The following is a 20,768-nucleotide window of genomic DNA, read 5'->3' as shown; positions in this document are numbered from 1 at the left end:
AGCACCAGTGAAGATTCTTGCATAGTAATCATCAGGCTCTGCTATAATTATTTTCTTAACATCAATTTCTACACATGGGATTTCTGAATTAAAGAGCACAGATGTTTTTAAGATTGTTGATAGATTACATCTTTTGAGGACTGTATCGGTTGAAAATTCCACCAGTTCTATGTAAACATGATCATTTCCCTGCTTCCTTATCATGCTGGGCATTAATTACTCGCTCCATTAATTAATTAACTGCTCTTTCAGTAAAAGGATGGTTAGTTAAATTACAGTGCATGTATACTTCAGAATATTATGCTGTGAAGAACAAGGGAACTTTCTGGAATATAAAGGTGGAGAGAAACAAAAATACTTTTCCTATTCCAATAAAACAAAATGAACAAAAAAATGAAAAAAATCTAGATTTAAAAAACCCATCAGGAACATTTAGAAGAAGAGAGAGGTTTATGACCCCATGTTATGGCTTTAAAATGTCAATGGAGGAAATACAGAAGCTTCATGGAATCAACAAGCAGCTTCTACCCTGCATCCCAAGAAGAGGGGTTGAGGAATGGGTAGGAGGTAATGGTGAAAATGCTGGAAAATCTGAGTAATATCCCCAATTTGGAGAGAAGTCAACTGACGGATGAGTCCCAGCCTAGAGAGAAGGCTCCCCCATCCTTGGAGAAGGCCCTGCCTTCATCTCGCTGTTCTACTAGAGTGTTGGAAAACAGCTACGGGCTGGCAGCGTTTTTCTCAGATGGTAGGAGAGCAGGAAAAAGAGGTATAGATGGGTTTCAACCACCTCATTCTAACCATCCCCTGTCATAAAAGGAATTAGACAGAAGACAATAAGGAGAAGAAATCAGGTAAGTCTCCTGAGGGCAGTTGTGATAGGTGGAGGTACATGGTGGCTGTCTCCTACCCCCACTTTTGGCAAGAAGGGTAGTGGATGGGATCTCTGGAAAAGCTGGGTGAGACATTTTCTATCACTGACAAATGAGGAAGTAGAGGTTTAAAATATTATCTAAAAGCATAAAGGCAAGCTAAAATTATAAAGCTAAAAATTACCAGAAACACATAGATACAAAGTAATGTGAAGCAATGCAAACATAATGCTTGTATCAAATTGGAGAGAACTGAGAAAATGTTAAAACAGAAAATAGAACATGAGAGAATTAAAACAAAGTGCTTCTTATTTCAATAAGTGTATGTGGATTTTTTTTTTTAAAGAAACAATTTACAGAGAAAACCCTTTCAGGTTGGGTCAAAAAAGCAAAACCCAACTTTGAGTTGAAAACAAAATAATATGTTTTAAGTTTCTCAGAAAGGTTGAAAGGTGTGAACAAAGACATGCTGGATGAAGTTAACAACAACAAAGAAAGCAAGGTTCATGACATTAATATTAGGCAAAATTAAATCCAAGTTTCAATGAGGTAATGAAGACCAGTGGAGGGATTTTATAATGACAAAGGGCTCATACCTTCCACATTTAGGCTAAAACTTCAATGATTGAGAAAATAACCAAAAATAGCATCAAAATATTCAGAGTATCAACTTCCAACACACACCAAGGACTAACAGACTTAACTATAGTTCGTTTCTCCCCTGATAGATAAGGAAATTAAAAATAAAGACTTCAAGGACCTGGGATGCCGGGGTGGCTCAGTGGTTGAGCATCTGCCTTTGGATCAGGTCGTGATCCCGGAGTTCCAGAATCGAATTCCACACCGGGATCCCCGCAGGGAGCCTGCCCCTCCCTCTGCCTCTCTCTCTGTCTGTCGTGAATAAATAAATAAAATCTTAAAAAAAAAAAAAAAACTTCAAGAACCTGAATGTATATTTAATAAAGCTGGTTTTGTCATTTTGTATCAGATGCTATACTCTGATATAGAGGATAAACCTTTTCATGAGCCTGTGGAATTTGTGTGTGTGTGTGTGTGAAGATTTTATTTATTCATAAGAGACACAGAGAGAGAGGCAGAGACATAGGTAGAGGGAGAAGCAGGCTCCATGCAGGGAGCCTGATGCGGGACTGGATTCCAGAACCCTGGGATCACGCCCTGAACCCGTGAGCCACCCAGGTGTCCCTAGCCTGTGGAATTTTTACAATAACAGACTATATATCAGGCTACAAAGAAAATCCTAACAAAATTCAAAAAAGCACAAACAGTACAGACCATTTTCAAATCACAATGCTAGAAAACTAGAAAACTCACAACAAAACAAGGATTAGAAAATAATTATAATGAAAAACCTACCACCCATTGAGGTGGGGAGGGATCAAAGAAAAATTGTAAACCAGAATTTCCCCCAGTATCTTGAATAATGAAAAAAAGCTTAATAGATGGTAAAAACCTATGTCATACAGCTAATGCTGGGTTAAGAGGAAAATACATAGTCTTAAACACATTAGTAAAGAAGGCAATGAAATAAATTCAGTATGCCATTGACAGAATTAGAAAAAGAACAAACTATCCTATGAAGTCAGAAGGAAGAAAATAATAAAGAAATTCATGAATTTGGAAACAAAACCATCAGACAGGGGAACATCATACAGGAGAAATGAAAATACTTAGTACCTTGCTAAACTTTGTGCAATTATTTTTCTTTAAAGATTTTATTTATTTATTCATAAAAGACACAGAGAGAGGCAGAGACACAGGCAGAGGGAGAAGCAGGCTCCCTGCAGAGAGCCCGAATCAGAACTGGATCCCAGGACCCCAGGATCACGCCCTGGGCCGAAGGCAGAGGCTCAAGCACTGAGCCACCCAGGCGTCCCAAAGTTTGTGCAATTAAATTAGAGAATCTAGGGGTGCCTGGGTGGCTCAGTCCATTAAGTATCTGACTCTTGGTTTCTGCTCAGGTTATGATCTCGCCATTGTGAGATGAAGCCCTGCATCTGACTCTGTGATCAGTGCAGTCAGCTTTGGATTCTTCTCCCTTTGCCCCTCCCTGTTGGTGCTCTCTCTCTCTCTCTCTATCAAATAAATATATCTTTTTAAAAAAAATTGAAAATCTGAATGAAAATCTCCAAACAATAAACAGAAACAAAACTGAGAATATCAACCAGCTCCCTGTAGCAAATCCACCAGACCCTGAGGGTTTCTCAGAGGAATTTTTTCAATTAGCCACTAACAGACAATTCTACTTCTATATAAATTATATTAGAGCAAAGAGAATGAAAAGACATTCATTTTTTCTGTGAAAGCCACATTAAAACCTGAAAATCATGTTATAAAAAACTATATACCAATCTCATTTATAAATATCATATCTTAAATAAGATATTATTTAAAGAAAACTTAACATATTTCAGAAATGTAGGAAATGCTGAGTATTTGGAAGTATATTAATAAGCATCTGGGCAGCCCAGGTGGCTCAGCGGTTTAGTGCTGCATTTGGCCTAGGGTGTGATCCTGGAGACCCAGGATCAAGTCCCATATCGGGCTCCCGGCATGGAGCCTGCTTCTCCCTCTGCCTGTGTCTGTGTGTCTCTCTCATGAATAAATAAATAAAACCTTTAAAAAAAAAAAAAAAGCATTGGTCCTCATATATCTTGGTAAAAAAAAAATCGTAAAATAATCTAAAAAACTTAATTTAAAAATTAGCATAGAATTGACAAAATTTTCTCCTATCTTTCTAAATCTCAACTGGATCTCTGGCTAAACCTACTTTTTTATTTTGAAATTTTAAAATATGCATTCTATTTTCCTTGATAGATCTCTCTAGAGTTTTATTTTACTGATTTCATCAATGATCCAGGTCATGTATTTATTTAACATTTTTTTCTCTATATCGCTTAACTTTGTCATGTCTGCTTTTATCATGCTTAATTCCATCTACCTGCTATTTTACTCCTTTTAGGTGTCTTTTTGTAATTCCCCCCCCCCTTTTTTAAGATTTCATTTTTAAGTAATCTCTCCACCCAATATGGGGCTTGAACTCATGATCCTGAGGTGAAGAGTTGCATGCTCCACCAAATGAGCCAGCCAGGCACCCCTCATAACCCCCTTTTATCAGAAACATTTCTTTTCCTCCCTTCCTTCCTTCCTTCCTTCCTTCCTTCCTTCCTTCCTTCCTTCCTTTCTTCTCTCTCTCTCTCTCTCTCTCTCTCTCTCTCTCTCTCAAGCAGGATCACACCCAGTGTGGAGCCCAATGTGGGACTTGATCTCATGACCCTGAGATCATGATCTGAGATGAAATCAAGAGTTGGACACTATAACTGAGCCTCTCAGGCGCCTCTCTTTTCATTCTATCTTAACAAACGCACTTAAAATTATGATTTTGCTTCTGATTATTGAGTTGCCTACATCTCATCAGTTTTTGAAAGGCAGTGTTCTATTTGTATTCTTTTGTACATAAACAGAAACTGAAGGGTTTTTTTTTTCCTTTTTTCCCCAAAGTAATTTATAGGGGTGATTTTTAAAAAATTCTACGCATTCTGATTTTTTCATTACCCTGATATTATTCATCGATATGTGTTTTTTTAGACTGACTGATTGATTTATGAATGAGGGAGGAGGAGCAGAGGAAGAGAGAGAATTTAAAGCAGGCTCCACCCCCAGTGTAGAGCCCAATGCAGGGTTTGATCTCATGACCCTGAGATCATGACCTGAGCCAAAATTAAGAGTTGGACAGTTTACCGAGTCACCCAGGCGCCCCTTAAGTTTTATTTATTTAAATAATCTCTGCACCCAATGTGGGCTCAAATTCACAACCCTAAGATCAAGAGTTGCAAGCTCTGTGACAGTCAGCCAGGCACCTCTACTTAGATTTCTTTGAAAAAACAAAAATGAAATAAATATTTATATGCTAGTCATAAAATTAAGTTAAATCTGTACTTTTATGAATTTTTGGCATCATAAAATTAAGTTTTGATCTAACTTTGATAATTAAGAAAGGCAAGGAACTTTAAGTTCAGATATCGGTTTTAGTATTCTAAGGACTTGTTGACTTAACATTTTAAAACAATAACCATTTGATACAGGAAATGCATTTGCTACATTTTTTTGTAGCAGAGAATTTTGTTGGCTTCTTTAATGCTGTAAGCTACGTTTATCACAGGAGATTAATTTTTCTTACTGAACTAGTTATAATGAGCTCAGCCAGCATATATTATCCTGGAATCAGGAAAAACTCTGGTAAGACTTTCCTCCTTACTTTGGTCATGTCATAGAAATAAATGATGACTACAGTAGGAATGGCTTAAAAACACAAAGCAGAATTTCTCTTTGACAATTTCTATCATTTTTTTTTCTGTCAGTGCTTTGCTTTTTATTTCAGACGTTCATAAAAAGGTTATTATCCTTTAGAGAGATTCTACTTCCTACCATAAAATAACACTCTGCCTAAAATGCTTTGGTTATGTGTCCTCTTTCCTCTAGAATTGCTATTACTGTCCTGTTTATGTTTGTATTCCTGGTGTATTCTAGAGCAGCCTCCCTTTTCCCCCCTTAACACTAAAAAAAATAAATAAAAAATAAATTATTTATTTGAGAAAGAGAAAGGGAACCAGCATGGGGAGCGGCAGGCTGAGAGAGAGGGAGAAGCAGGCTCCCCGCTGAGCAGGGCTCCATCCTAGGACCCTGGGATCATGTCCTGAGGTGAAGGCACATCTGTAACCCAGGCACCCCACCCCTTAACATTTTTGATTCGCTTTTTATTAGTCTGGCCTCTTTGGAAACATGATATGGCTGGATTTTAAAAATCTAAAATGTTTTGTTTTTAATTGGGTTGCTTAAGTCTTTTTTATTTCTGCTGTATTATTAGGTCTTATCATTTTCCTCCTGTTTTGTATTTCCCGAAGGTAATGCTCTCTTGTTTACTTTTTCTTCTTGTCATTTGCAGTGTGAGTCATGTTGTCTTTGTTGGTGTTATGGCTCTACTTTTTATAGATTAATTCATTTCGGTTTTATTCATAGACACACATCCTCCACTTAGATAGTTTCCACAATTCAGTCTTAGGCTGCATTTCTAAGGCTGTGATCTTACAGAAGTGGAATGCAATTTCAATTTAGGGAATGGTTTGAAGCAAACGCTCCCAAGAAGCTCCAATTTCAGGACGCGTTTATACAGTTTGAGGAGATTCTCTGGTCTCTCTGCTGATTTCGTTGTCTTTCTTGACTAATCTATTTACTCAATCAATGTCAGGTGGAGATAGGGTCATTTGGGATAAAGATTAAATTTATCAGTCCATGTCCTATAGGCCCTGGGGTAAACTGGATCTACTGGGAGGGCAGAGAACTGGCGTTGGGAATCTATTCATTTGAAATCGGGTTTTTCTAAGGTAAAAAGAGGGTGCATTGAGGACTCCAGACATTTAGATTCCACAGCCTCTTCTTTCCTGAGAAAGGTTATGTTGTTTAGATCCTAGTTCCCACTTAATCAACGTCTATATTTAAGAAATCAAGAAAGCAGAAGAAAAGAACAGTGGATATGAAAATGGAAATACAGGAACGACTGGAAAATGTTGAGGTCAGTGGGTTGGATGCCAACTGAGACCGTGGTCTGGAGGCTTTTCATGCAGCAGCAGTGTTGATGGGGAACCTGGATGCTAGCCAAAACACTGGTGGAAGCAAGCCTCATAAATTAGTTTTGATCACTGTTTGGCATTTCCCACTTTCCGTTTACAGAAAGGCCACCATATAATTTGCGCATCTTCTTTTTGAAGAATTACTTTTGACATATGCACTAAATATTATAACCATGTGATAACACTTATTTAGACACCGTATAATCTGTATTGCAGTTAATTCTATTTAATTGGTGTCTTTGCTCATCTTTCCACTTATCAAGACTTCCTCTTAAGTTCTTTTTCTCCCAAGTTAATTTTAATTATATGAGTAATACATTAATGTATTCTTCTTATTAAATCCCAGTTAGTCTAAATTTTCTCTCTCCCTCCACAGAGACTCAGAGGTAACCACCCTGGTGTGTATCTATCTATCCAACTATCTACTCAATTTTAAAATGTGTTTTTTGTTTGTTTGTTTGTTTGTTTGTTTTAATTTGGGAAACAGAGAGAGAGAGAGCAAGAGGGAGGAACAGAGCTCTAGGAGAGGGCAAAGCAGACTCCCCAACTGAGCAGTGAGCCCTATCCAGGGCTCAATCCCAGGACCCTGAGATCACGACCTGAGCCAAAATCAAGGGTTGGAGGCCTAAATAACTGAGCCACCCAGGCACCCCCAAAATGTGGTATTTTAAAAATATATTTTTTAATTTTATTTTATAAATTTATTTATTTATTTATTGATAGTCACACACAGAGAGAGAGAGAGGCAGAGACATAGGCAGAGGGAGAAGCAGGCTCCATGCACTGGGAGCCCGACGTGGGATTCGATCCCGGGTCTCCAGGATCGCGCCCTGGGCCAAAGGCAGGCGCCAAACCGCTGCGACACCCAGGGATCCCGGTATTTTAAAAATAATATCACATTGTACAATTTGCTTTTTCCCCTCCCCACCTGTAATATGTCTTGGAGATTTAAGTAAATACCTGTTTAATTTTTTAAAAAGATTTATTTGTTTGAGAGACAGAGAGTATGGGGGGAGTGGCAGATGGAGATTGAGAGAGAGAATCTCAAGCAGATTCTCCATTGAGCATGCAGCCTGATGCAGGGCTCGATCTCATGACCCTGAGATGATGACCTAAGCCAAAATCAAGTTAGATGTTTAGCTGACTGATCCACCCAATTGCGCTGGTTAAAAAAAAACTATCTTATTTATTCTTATTTTTAAAAAATATTTACTTATGAGAGAGAGAGAGTAAGAGAGAGAGAAAGAGAGAAGGAATGGTGTGTGTGTGTGTGGGGGGGTGCAGTCCAGGACTCCAAGATCATGACCTGAGCTGAAGGCAGAGGCTTAACGTACTGAGCCACCCAGGCACTCCTAAAAATCTTTTAAACTGTGGCATAAAGTTCCTTAGAATGGATACACTGCAATTTTTTGGGTCATAGTCCAATTGATAGGTATCAGGGTTGTTCTGGTTGCTGACCACTGTAAACAATGTTGCAAGGGATACCCTCCTGCCGGCCCTCTGGTACACATGGGGGAAGTTTCTTCATGGAAGAAACTAAGCAGAAGAATTGCTTAGGCCATTTATTGTCGTGGTTTTGTATTTCTACTGTGCTTTCCAATATAGTAGCCACTAGCCACGTGTAACCACTGAGCATTTTCACTGTGGCTAATGTAAGTGGAGAATTAATTCTTAGTTTTACTTAAGTTTTAAAATTTCAAAACTAAATCAGTGTAAGAATTTTCTGTTAAATTCCATTTTGAGCAGCCCGGGTGGCTCAGTGGTTTAGCGCCGCCTTCAGCCCAGGGTGTGATCCTGGAGACCCGGGATCGAGTCCCACGTCAGGCTCTTTGCATGGAACCTGCTTCTCCCTCTGCCTCTCTCTCTGTGTGTTTTTCATGAATAAATAAGTAAAATCTTATAAATAAATAAATAAATATATAAATTCCGTTTTATCAGTAGGACAAACAAACAATTGCTTTCTAGTAATTGCACCACATGAAATATTTCTGCTACATTCATTGTAGGTCATGTGCTAGGTACATAAAGCATACATAGTGTTACAGATCAGCCATTATTGCATGTTTCTGGAATTACTAGGTGCCAATGGAATGATTTGGCTTAAATGATCTTTTCTGTGCACTGACATAACACCACAACGTGATTACTTGAATATTTGTGCAAACAGTATGGGTTGCACGACATCTTTGTAAACCACAACTTGTAATTAAATAAAAATCCATTATTATTTTCATTATCATAAAACCCAATCATTTTTCTATGTAGGGACATAATTTTAAATTTATTTTATTTTTTTAAGATTTTATTTACTTATTCATGAGAGATACACAGAGAGAGAGAGAGAGGCAGAGACACGGGCAGAGGGAGAAGCAGGCTTCATGCAGGGAGCTCGACGTGGGACTCGATCCCAGGTCTCCAGGATCAGGCCCTGGGCTGAAGGCGGCGCTAAACTGCTGAGCCACCTGGGCTGCCCCTAATTTTAAATTTAAAACGAAGGCATCCAGTGAACGCAGAACCAAATGGAGATGCAGAAGCTAGTGCTATGATGAGAAGAGGGAAAAAAAAAAAAGAAAATATAGAGATTGAAAGAGGATAAACCACAAATTTCATGATGAATGGCAACTGTAATTTGCTGGGCAAAGCAAAACAAAAATGCTGCATTTGTTGTAGAACAAACATTTAAAAAGATAATAAAGTGGAAAATATTGATGCATTTTCAGCAAACACAGAATGAATTTGATAAGAGGTTTTCTCTCAACATTCAAAAAAACTGATGGCAAGGGAAACAAAAGCAAAAATAAGCTACTGGAACTACATCAAAATAAAAAGCTTCTGCACAGCAAAGGAACCATCAACGAAATGAAAAGGCATCCTACAGAATGGGAGAAGATATTTGCAAATGATGTATCTGATAAGGGGTTAATATCCAAAATATATAAAGAACTTATACAACACAATACCAAAAAAAACAAAAACAAAAACAAAAAAAAACAACCGTATAACTCCATTAAAGATTGGGCAGAGGATATGAATAGATATTTTTTCAAAGAAGCATCCAGATGGCCAACATATACATGAAAAGATGCTCAACATCACTCATCATCAGGGAAATGCAAATCAGAACTGCAATGAGATATCACCTCACACCTGTCAGAATGGCTGGTATCAAAAAGGCAAGAAATAACAAGTGTAGAGGAGGATGTAGAGAAAAATGACCCCTTGTGCACTGTTGGTGCCAATGTAAATTGGTGCAGCCACTAGAGAAAAACAGTATGGAGGTTCCTTAAAAAAATTAAAAATAGAAATACCATTCAACAATTCCTTTATTGGGTAATGACCCAAAGAAAACAAAAACACTAATCAAAAAAGATATATGCACCCCTGTGTTTATTACAGCATTCCTTATAAAAGGCAAGATATTGAATATTATGCAGCCATAAGAAAGGATGAGATTTGCCATTTGCTACAACATGGATGCATAGATGGACCTAGAGTGTATTATGCTAAGTAAAATATATCAGACTGAGAAAGACAAATACTAAATGATTTCATTCATTTGTGGAATCTAAATAAAAAAGAATAAACAAACAGAAAGCAGAATCATACCTGTAAATACAGAGAACTGATGGTTGCCAGAGGGGAGGGAGTGGGGGATGGGTACAATGGGTAAAGAGGGGTGGGAGATACAGGGTTCCGATTATGGAATGAATATATTACAGGAATAAAAGGCACAACATAAGGAATATAGCCAATGATACTGTTCTAGCACCGTAGCTACACTTGTATGAACTTCTCAAATACTGTGTTATACACGTGAAACTAATGTAACATTGTGTGTCAACTATACTCAAAAGAATTTTTTTAAAGAAGAATTGATGACACACAAGACAAGATGGCCACTATCACTTCCCAGTCAGGAGGGAAATGCAAATTAAAATCACAACGAGATCTCACCTCACCATGCCCACTAAGTTGGCTATTACCAAAAACTAACGTGTTGATGAGGAACTGGAACCCTTGTACCATGCAAAATGGTACTTTCATTGTGAAAAACAGTATGGCAGCTGTTCCTCAAAAAATCATGAGAGAAAGACTAAAAAGATATATCATAAAAAGTAAACAGTTTTCAATTAAGCCACCAATCAATTGCCTGAAGAATAAAAGATCTTATTGAAGATAAATTCAAATTTTGAAACAATAGCAAACCTTAGCGGAGTTACGCCATAAGACACTGCCCAATTAATACTGAGTTTAATTATTTTATTTATTTATTTTTAAGTTTATTTATTTAAGTCATCTCTCCATCCAATGTGGGGCTCGAACTCATGACCCTAAGATCAGGAGTCACATGCTCTTCTCACCGAGCCAGACAAGCATCCTGAGTATATTTCGTTTTAAAAGTCTTCCAAATTTATGAAGAAACATTGTCAATTGCTTAAAAATATAAACTGTGGCATAGAGTTTTAAAAAATTTTTTACATCTGACAAAGAAGAAGCTCAGTTAGAAATGAAATAAATTAGTTTCCATCACGCCAGATGGTGCTCCAGCTATGTTCAGTAAAAAAAAAAAAAAAAAAAAAAAAAAAAAAAAAAAAAAAATCTGGATTTATTGTAATTTCAAAACAGGAGACTGATGTTTCCCTTATTGCTTCATTCCACCGTATGATATATATTGAAAATATTTGTGTTCATTTTCAGAAGTAGACTCTGTGGAAAGTGTCATGGACATAGCTGTTAAAATTGTTCAGTGTATACATTCAAATGCTGTGAATCACCAGCTTTGGAAAGGAACAGAAAGCAATAAATGTGATGATCTTGTCTCTGTATCTATGTTCATTGGTTGGGTCACGGAAGGGTTCTACAAAGACTTACTGTGCTGTGAAATTTCAATTCAAGATTTGCTTGAAACAACAGGAATTCTTACCAAATATTTAATAATCAAAGACAAAACATGGTGATCTATGTTTTCTCACTGATACCACAGTATATATGAATGAGATAAATTTGAAGCTCTAAGGACACAAAAAGCTTCCTTGCAGCCTAGCTAGAAGGCTACAAGAATTTTCATTGAAATGGAAGCTTCTCATAATATATATCGATGATTTATTGAATGATTTAACGAATTTTCCCATATGAATATATATGTAAAAGATTTTTAATTGTAATCACCAACATTATGTAAACTATGAGCAAAATCTACAAGAAAAACTTAAAGAGTGTTTTGTTGGCAGCAATGAACTTAGTTTTCAATTTATGCAATACCCCTTTACATTCCATGTTAATAATACTGAGTTGACATGAGTCAGTGAATTGATGTAACTTGGACAGACCTAATTTTGACACTGATCTGCTTTTGCTACAAACAATAGTTCTAATAAAAATGAATTTGCTTTGTCAATGTGGAAATGAACATTAAAGGAAAATCACTTTCTGGTACTTGGTCCAGTAATTGAAAAAGTTTTAAGCATGCTTAGAAGAGCTTGGGTATGTGACTTGACCTTTTCAACCGTAAATATAAATACAGATCAAATATTTCCAATGAAAATCTAGCATCTAGATTGAGTTCTGCTGAGTATAAAATACACCCTGGATTTCCAAGACTTAAAACAACAACAACAAAAAGGAACGACATCTCATTAATGATTTTTTATATTGAATATATGTTGATGTGATGAAATTTTGGAAATATTGGGTTAAATAAAATGTACCATTAAAATTAATTTCACCTGTTCCTACCTTTTTACTGTGGTTACTAGAAGATTTTAAATTATATTTGTGGTTTAGATTATATTCTATCAAACGGCACTAATCTAGAATCCCTCCATTCTGTGTGTGCCAGATCTCCTCTGTGGGAATTATTCACTGGGATTAGGTCTCACATGAGGGCAAAAGAAGACATTTGCCTCCTCTCACAATTCTCACTGCAGAGGCAGAAGGAGTCAGGTCTAAAGAAATAGCCATAAACCCGAGTGATCAGGTGCTTACTTCTGGGAATTCAATTCTGGAGTAGTGGTGCAGAGACAGAAGCATTATCTAGAAGTGGAACTCAATATGGTGGCAGTGGCAGTGTGTGGACCAGGCTTTTTTAATTTCCCAAACTACTTCTGCTGCTGCTATGGGGGTGGGGTGGATGGATGGAGAAGCAAACACGATGTCCACTACAGAAGTATAACTAGAGAAAGATGTTGAATCAGGTGAAGATGGTGTCAGGCATCAAGTCTGAAGGGTTAGGGAGGCCTCCAAATAGGGACTAAGCAACAAGGGTGGAAGCCAGGAAGGTGGCAAGGGGCTGGAGTGTAGAGTGTAGCATGAGCTGTACCTAAGAATGAATGGTGGATGGGGGTGGTAGCTGAAAGAAACCATAGAAAGATTAAGTAAGGTGGAGGTAAGGATTCTCTATCTGTCCTAATCAACAGTCCTGCTAACAAAACCATCCTCTGAATTATGGAGTGAATACCTGGGTTAATTCAAGAAAAAGGACTCTCTGGAACCACAATATCATGGCAACCACGAAGGAATTCTACTTTCTCTATAGACTGGGTCGCATGGTTCTGCAATGGATTCTTTTCTTAATCTGGAGAGATTTAACGGTTCAGGAGCTCAGTCTGTTTGGCTATTATTTCAGGTGTAAGGACCCAGCTTGTAACTGGGCTCCTGCCACCAATGCCCCAGTTCTGAGGGTATCTCCCTTCTTCACTCCTGCACCTGAGTCTCTGTCCTAATGCATTGCTTGGGATGTGACTTATTTGTCTCAGAGGCTGGAAATGTTCCTTGAATCTCAATTCAGTGACCACAGCCCTGCTCTGGCTTCCTTAGTTGGAAGCCCAGGCAGCTCTGGGCTGAATGGACTGACCCATGGCCCCCAGCATGAGTGATACTACCTGTTCCATTCCTCGGGCAGCGGAATGTCTTGAGAGCCAGGACACCTGGCTTCTAGGCCTGGCTCTGCCACTAGTTGCATGACTTTAGGCAAATCACATCACCTCTCTGGTCCTCAGTTTTCACACCTGAGAAACGAAGGGGTTGCATTATATTAGTGATTCTCTACTTTTAATTAGTTTTCCCTCCCAAACACAGCCAGTGGTGTATATTTACCTATTTACACACCCCCATTTGCAACTCCCGGGTGTTAACTAATCTCATCCCTTCCTTCCCCACTCAAGAAAGCCTATGGGAATGCAGGGAAGACAGTTGGATTGCATTTTTATTAAGATTAAAAATAATCATCTGCAACCTTTTGACTACAACAGAGTTCACTTATTGAGGATTTAATTACCCACCTTCCAAATCAACAGTGAGAGAGAGGGAAAGAGACAAGGCACAAGAAGGAAAACCTCATCATTTAGTGAGGAATGAGCGTGAGGTGGGAAACAGACCCATCATCTCCTCCACTGGTCTCTGTAGTGCAAACCTTCCATCCTGTGACCTTCCTTCCCACCCTCTGAGGTTCTCATTAGCTGAGAATCATACAAATAATTTTAATACAAAGTCCCTAAATGCAAACAATGACTTCAGCTCATAGTCTACTAAAGAAACAAAAATTTGTACTGATGCTGAGAGAAAGCTTGACAGCATAGTATTTCCAGCAGAGCTTCTTCCTTAGACATTTTTGTTTTTAATTAATTTATTTGAGAGGGAGAGAGAGAACAAGCATGAGTGGGGGTGAGGGTGCGGGTGCAGATTGAGAAAGGAAGAGGGAGGGAGAATCTCAAGTAGGCTTCGTGCTGAGTGTGGAGCCCTACCTGGGGCTCAATCTCACAACCTGAGCAGAAACCAAGAGTCCGTTGCTTAGCCGACTGCGCCACCCAGAGGCCCCATCCCTAGATGTTTTCAAGGGAAACTACAGTTTTTGCCTTCTACACTGGCCTACTGAGTGTAAGACCTGATTCTACAGGATTCTCCATGGTCTTATTTCCAGGCCTCACAAGTCACCCTTCACAACTGCTGGGTTTGTGTCCCAGGGCTGGTGTCTCTGAGGTTTCTGCCCACATCAGAGGGCTGGGAAACCACCTGTTTTCAGCCTCCCACCCTCTACCTGGCTTCCTCTACCTGGTGCTCCTCTTCCACACTCCTGCCTAGGACTATGAACACTAGCAGTAGTCTTTCTTGTCAGAATTTGCATCCACTTTACAGTTGTTGACCCTTTGTGAGCTGCACAAGGGCAGAGATTTGTCTAGTTAATTCCTTGCTCTGTTGCCGCCGGCATGACAGGTATATAGTTAAGTACTTATGGAATATAAGAATGACCAAAAGATTGAAAGCAGAAATAAATAGAGGAAATTCTTTCTATAGACTGATTTACACTCCCTTAGCACATAAATAGGTGCTAGTCTTTCTCTTCTTTTATGATAAACACTCACATGAACACTAAAGAAAAATTGTCAGCCCCACATAATTCTCTCCTAACTTTCAGAGCCAAGGAATTTGAAATATTTGTTAGCATGCTCTGTTTCCCCTTCTTCGTATCCCATTTCTCCTCAAACCTCTAGGATCTGGCATCTGGTGCCTCCACATGAGTAAAAGTGCTTCCATCATGAAGAACCTACACATCGCCAAATCCAACGGACACATTTTTCGTCCTTATTTTACTTGCTCTCTTGACTCTAAAACCTCAAATTAGTCTGAATATCCACTGAATGCGTTTATTATTCTTAAGTAGAGGGAAGACAGAAGTGATTTAAAAAAAAACCCACAGGAATGACAGTAAAAGTCAATATTGTTCCTGTTTTCCCAATGTGATCAGCTTAAGGGGGAGACTAAATACAAAATCTTTTGGAGATTATAGGGATGTGTTTGTTCAATCATTCACATATTCACACACACACTGAATCCCTTCACTGTGCCCAGCAGTGGAGAAGTAAGACAAGCCAGCGGATTTCAAGGAGGGTCCCTCTGGGGGTTGTGCCATCGCCAATAAGATGGGTCATTTTGAATTTTAAAAATGATAACGAGGGATCCCTGGGTGGCTCAGCAGTTGAGCATCTGCCTTCGGCCCAGGGCGTGATCCTGCAATTTTGGGATAGAGTCCCGCATCAGGATCCCCCCCCTGGGAGCCTGCTTCTCCCTCTGCCTGTGTCTCTGCCTCTTTCTCTGTTCTCTCATGAATAAGGAAATAAAATCTTTTAATTAAAAAAAATGATAACGAAACTGTTGACAGGCAGTATTCATATAGGAAGTGTACACATTTCAAAAGTTCAGTTTGATGAATTTTCACAGACCGAACGTATGAGTGTTAACATCACCTGGGTTAAGAGACAGCACATTACCAGAATTCCCACTGTCTTCTTCTGGACCCTCTCTGCTCCACAGTAACCGCTGTCCTCACTTTTAGAGGGTAGATCCCTGTTGCCTGAATCTGTTTTGTTCTCCATATGAATGGACTCTCATGTTGCCTTGCTTCTTTTGCTCAATTATGGCATTTGCAAGATGTATTGATACTGTGGCAAGCAGTCGGACATCATTCATTCTCCCTGATGTCTGAATTCTCTATAGCAATATCCTCTACTTCCCCACGTGGGACCTTCCTTCCCATAATTAACCATGGTTCCCTCTCTCCCATCCCCCTTCCCTGCTTTTTCTCCATACCTCCTATCACCATCTAACGTACTACTCATTTTATTTCTTTTATCATTTGCCCCTTGCCTAGAATGTAAGTTCCATGGAGTCAGAGAAGTGTTGGATGAATTGTCTTTGAACAAATGAACCTCAGCTACTTCCGCATGGTGCCCAGCATGCTCTAGCTGGAGGGAATGCCGAGTTGCCCAGACAGAACAGATGCGTCAAAACTGCAACAAAGTGTCATTTAGCAGGAGGAGCCAACCTGATGTGAAGCCAGGTGTGGCTCTCCTACTGTGACATCTGTACCTCAACCATGAATATCGATGTGAAAAGCCTACATAAAATGCTTGCAAATGAATTTTAAAAGTTTATTAAAATGGAGAAAAAAAATAGCCTAGAAGTTATCTGTCAATTGGGAATATCCCTTGGGGTACTGGGAAATTGGATTTGAACTTCCTGCTTTTCCACCCTTTTATATTTTTGGAATTCTTTTTTTTTTTTTTAAGATTTTAAAAATTTATTCATGAGACAGGCAGAGAATAGGCAGAGGGAGAAGCAGGTTCCTTATGGAGCCGGATGCAGGACTGGATCCCAGGATCCTGGGATCACGTCCTGAGTCAAATGCAGACAGACGCTCAACTGCTGAGCCACCCAGACATCCTATATTTTTGGAATTCTTAATAATAAGATCCATTGATTTAGTAGTTAAAAATTAAAGAGGGAAGGCAGAAGTGATTTAAAAAAAGAAAAACCAGGAAGTGCAGTCTATCTTAGTACTGTAAAAACTGTTTAATATTTGCAAATGGATATTAAAGATATCACTAAGCCCTACAACATTTTTCAAAAAATTACAAATTTAATAGTACAATAATAGAAGAATGCCTAGCTTCTAGTAGGCACCCAGATATTTCTTGAATGAATGAAAATATATTAAGATGGTAAGTCATGTCATTAAGTCAAATAAGAAAAAAAAGACATCATTTAACTAATAAATACAGAAAAAGCATTTAAAAAGAATTCAGCATCCATTCCTGATGAAAACCCTTGGCACGCATTAAAGAAAAAGGTTTCCATCCTATGCCTCTCTGCAAACCACTGCAATCTGGCTTTTGCTGGCACCACGCCATGGAAACTGCTTTCCCCAAGGCGATCAGTGCCCTACATATTGCCAAATCCAATGCACTTGGATGGGGACCAATAAATATGTAATGAATAAAGCAATAGATGATAAAAGAATCTCAGATCAACAGTCAACATCACTCTTAAAAATAAAACACCAGAGATGTCTCTTCAAAGTCAGAAACTAAACCAGGATGTGAGCCACTGCTATCATTTGACATTTTTCTGGAAGCTCAAGCAAAAACAAGCAAAAAAAAAAAAAAAAAAAAAAGCCAACAAAAAAAGCAAAACAAAACAAAAAATGCCCCCAAAAACTATGGAGACAAAACAAAGTACAGCTATTGGAAATAAGGAAATAATAATTATCTTTTTTGCATGGAATCTAGGAGAATCATAAAAAAAACCTATCAGAAATAATGAGAGTTCTAGAAGTTTACAAAATAAATACACAAAGAGCAATTGTTTCCCCCAAATATCAGCAAAGGGAATGAATGTCTATTAAATGATGAAGCCACTAAGAAAGTAAGATATAAAGAAGGCACAGAATCCCACAAAGGAGAAGGAAAACAATCTAGGTAAAAGTTACAGAATTCCAGCATTACAAATGTAAAGGAAACATTGTACAGTAGATAATATTTTTAACTGACTAAATGCAAAAAATAAGTTATGCTCAGGTTGCAAATTTTATATTAAATTCTAAGTGAAAGAGGCTTGATATCTAGCATCAGGTACAGCTTAACTACGAGACAGGGTCAAGACTGTTAACATGGGCGCTGAAATCATACTCCAGTTCCTTTGTTTCCGTCCGTGACCTCTGATTGGAGTTTCTCCTGAATTTGTAAGGTCAGCTGACCTGAGATGGTTAATTCTGCTCCCTTGTAGGGAAGTGACTTGATGAAAGTGGGAAAGCGTGAACAAGTGTAGGGACGATGGACAAATCAAAGCTGTGGTATCAATACTTCTGTTAGTTTCAGCAGGAAGCTTATAGTTCTTGTGATCACTTGTGGGTTCCACATATTAGTTAAGGGGTGTGAAGCACTTGAAAGAATTTTATGTATTTAATGTGCATTTGGTTTGAAACATATTGAGTGAATTGTCACACTATTCTAAGAGGTACTGGAGATATTGTGCTGAAAAGACACATGAGGTCCCTGCCTCAAAAGAGCTTACCTTCTAATCAGAGAAGGGCACAGAGAACAAACAAATGATTAACAGGATTTTTTTTAAAGACCCTTTGAAAGAGTCACTTTTTTTTTTTTAAGATTTTATTTATTTATTTATTAGAGACAGAAAGAGAGGAGATGGACACAGGCAGAGGGAGAAGCAGGCTCCATGCAGGGAGCCCGATGTGGGTCTCAATTTCAGGTCTCCAGGATCACACCCTGGGCTGAAAGTGGTGCTAAACCGCTGAGCCACCCGGGCTGCCCTCACTTTTTTTTTTTTTTTTTTAAGATTTTATTTATTTATTCACGAGACACAGAGAGAAAGGCAGAGACATAGGCAGAGGAAAAGCAGGCTCCCTGTGGGGAGCCCTATACAGGACTCAATCCCAGGACCCCAGGATTATGCCCTGAGCCAAAGGCAGATGCTCAACCACTGAGTCATCCAGGTACCCCTTTAAAAGTGACTGATGCTGTGAAGAAAATAAACCTGGCTAGGGATAGACATTGAAAGGGGGGGAGGGTGCTTTATTTATTTATTGAAGATTTTATTTATTTGACAGAGAGAGCGAGAGAGAGAGAGAGAGAGAGAGAGAGACAGTACAACCAGGGAGAGCAGCACAGGATGAGGATTAAGCAGACACCCCATTGAGCAGGGAGCCTAATGCAGGGCTCGATTCTAGAACCCCGGGATCATGAGCTGAGTCAGACGCTTAACTGACTGAGCCACCCAGGTGCCCCAGGAAGAGAGTATTTTACTTAGCAGTTTGCTCAATTGATAACATTTAGATATTTAGACATATGGTGTATAGACCTTCTCTGGTACTTCTGGTCTGACAGGCACCCACTCCAATCACATTTTTATAAGTCCCTTGAAAACTCTCTGGTGAAGGCCATTGTTGACCTTCAGTTTGCCAATCCAGTGGCCCAGTCTCGGCCCTTATTTTTCTCAACATCTCAACAGCATTTCATGCAATTAATCACTTTCTTTTGAGTTCTGGGACTCCCCTGCTCCCTCTCAGTTCTTCACTTCATTCCTCCTCCTCTTCCCATTTGCCCTAAATAATGGGATGCCCCAGGGTTCAGGCCTCAGACTTCACCATCACTCCATTTGTAATCCTTTCCTTTTGGTATCATGGGTCTCTTGTCTGGAAAAACCACCTACAAGCTGATGACTCTCTTATACTTTCCCATATCCTGCTGCCCGCTCACCATCTCCACTTGGGTAGCCAGGAGGCACCTCACGTTTTACAGGTCCACACTAGAATTCTTGATTTCTCCTCAACTTACATGTCCCTCAGCCCTCCCCACCTCCACTTTCTTCCCACCATCCATCCAGCTGTGTCATTCTAAATCCTAGAAGTTCTTGATTTTCCATTGCCTTATATCCCACACTCAATCAATCTCTAGAGTTCAGTTCTTTCGCTCCACCTTCAAAACATCTCCCATTTACACCACATCATCGTCTTCCAATCCAATATCATCTTCTACCTGGACTACTTAAGGAGCATCTCAGCTGGCCTGTCTGGTTCCAGTCGTACCCCTCCTCACTGCAGATGATCTAACAGCAGCCCCCATGGGCTTTTAGAATCATAAAACAGATCACATTACACCCATGCCGAAAACCTTCCAGTGACTTCCCTTCACATTAAAAATAAAATCCACAGGGGCACCTGGGTGGCTCAGTCAGTTAAGCATCAGACCCTTGGTTTCAGCTCAGGTCAGAATCTCAGGGTCGTGAGAAGTCCTGCATTGGGCTCCGTGCTAGGTGAGGAGTTTGCTTAAGACTCTCTCTCTCTCAGAAAATAAAAATAAAAATAAATAAAATCCAGACTCCTCCCCAGGGTCATCAGCACCTGCTTTGCTTTCTGTCTCCGCTCTCCATCACCCCTCTGTTTCAGCCGTCAGTGGTTGCCTTACAGACTCTGAACATATCAAATCAAGCTCATTTTTGCCTGTTTCGTATGCATGAACTGCTTTGCTTCTACATGGGTTACTCCATTCGTTTTTTGATCTCAGCTCAAATACCTCCTCAAAGAAGTCTTTTTTTTTTTTTAAGATTTTATTTATTTATTCATGAGAAACACACAGAGAGAGGCAGAGACGCAGGCAGAGGGAGAAGCAGGCTCCCTGCAAGGAGCTCAATGCGGGACTTGATCCTGGGACCAAAGGCAGCCGCTCAACTGCTGAGCCACTGAGGTGTCCCGTCAAAGAAGTCTTTGATCTAAAGTACACCCCTCGGGTACCTAGGTGTCTCAGTCAGTTAAGCATCTGCCTTTGGCTCAGGTCATGATCTTAGGGTCCTGGGGTTGAGCCCTGAGTTGGGCACCCTGTTCAGCCGGGAGTCTGCTTCTTCCTCTCCCTCTGCCCCTCCTCCTGTTTGTGCTGTCTCAAATAAATAAATAAAAATC

General features: G+C 39.3%; 1 protein-coding gene across 14 annotated transcripts in view; it reads right to left on the bottom strand.

The window, feature by feature from the left end:
* TNRC6A (trinucleotide repeat containing adaptor 6A) overlaps nt 1-20,768 on the bottom strand; it is a 206,973-nt gene that overhangs the window by 159,783 nt on the left and 26,422 nt on the right. For all 14 annotated transcript variants that reach the window (XR_012035613.1, XR_012035614.1, XR_012035615.1 and 11 more), the window contains exon 2: nt 13,402-13,527. Coding sequence is in view for 11 of the 14 variants with exons in the window: in XM_072836208.1 (XP_072692309.1) it covers nt 13,402-13,481 (80 nt within the window). In the remaining 3 variants the exon portion in view is untranslated. The remainder of the gene's footprint in view (nt 1-13,401; nt 13,528-20,768) is intronic.

The sequence above is a fragment of the Canis lupus genome, chromosome 8 (genome assembly GCF_048164855.1).
Source record: "Canis lupus baileyi chromosome 8, mCanLup2.hap1, whole genome shotgun sequence".
NCBI lineage: Eukaryota > Metazoa > Chordata > Mammalia > Carnivora > Canidae > Canis > Canis lupus.
Note: the sequence above shows the minus strand (reverse complement) of the source record. Positions and strands in the feature narration are given on the sequence as shown.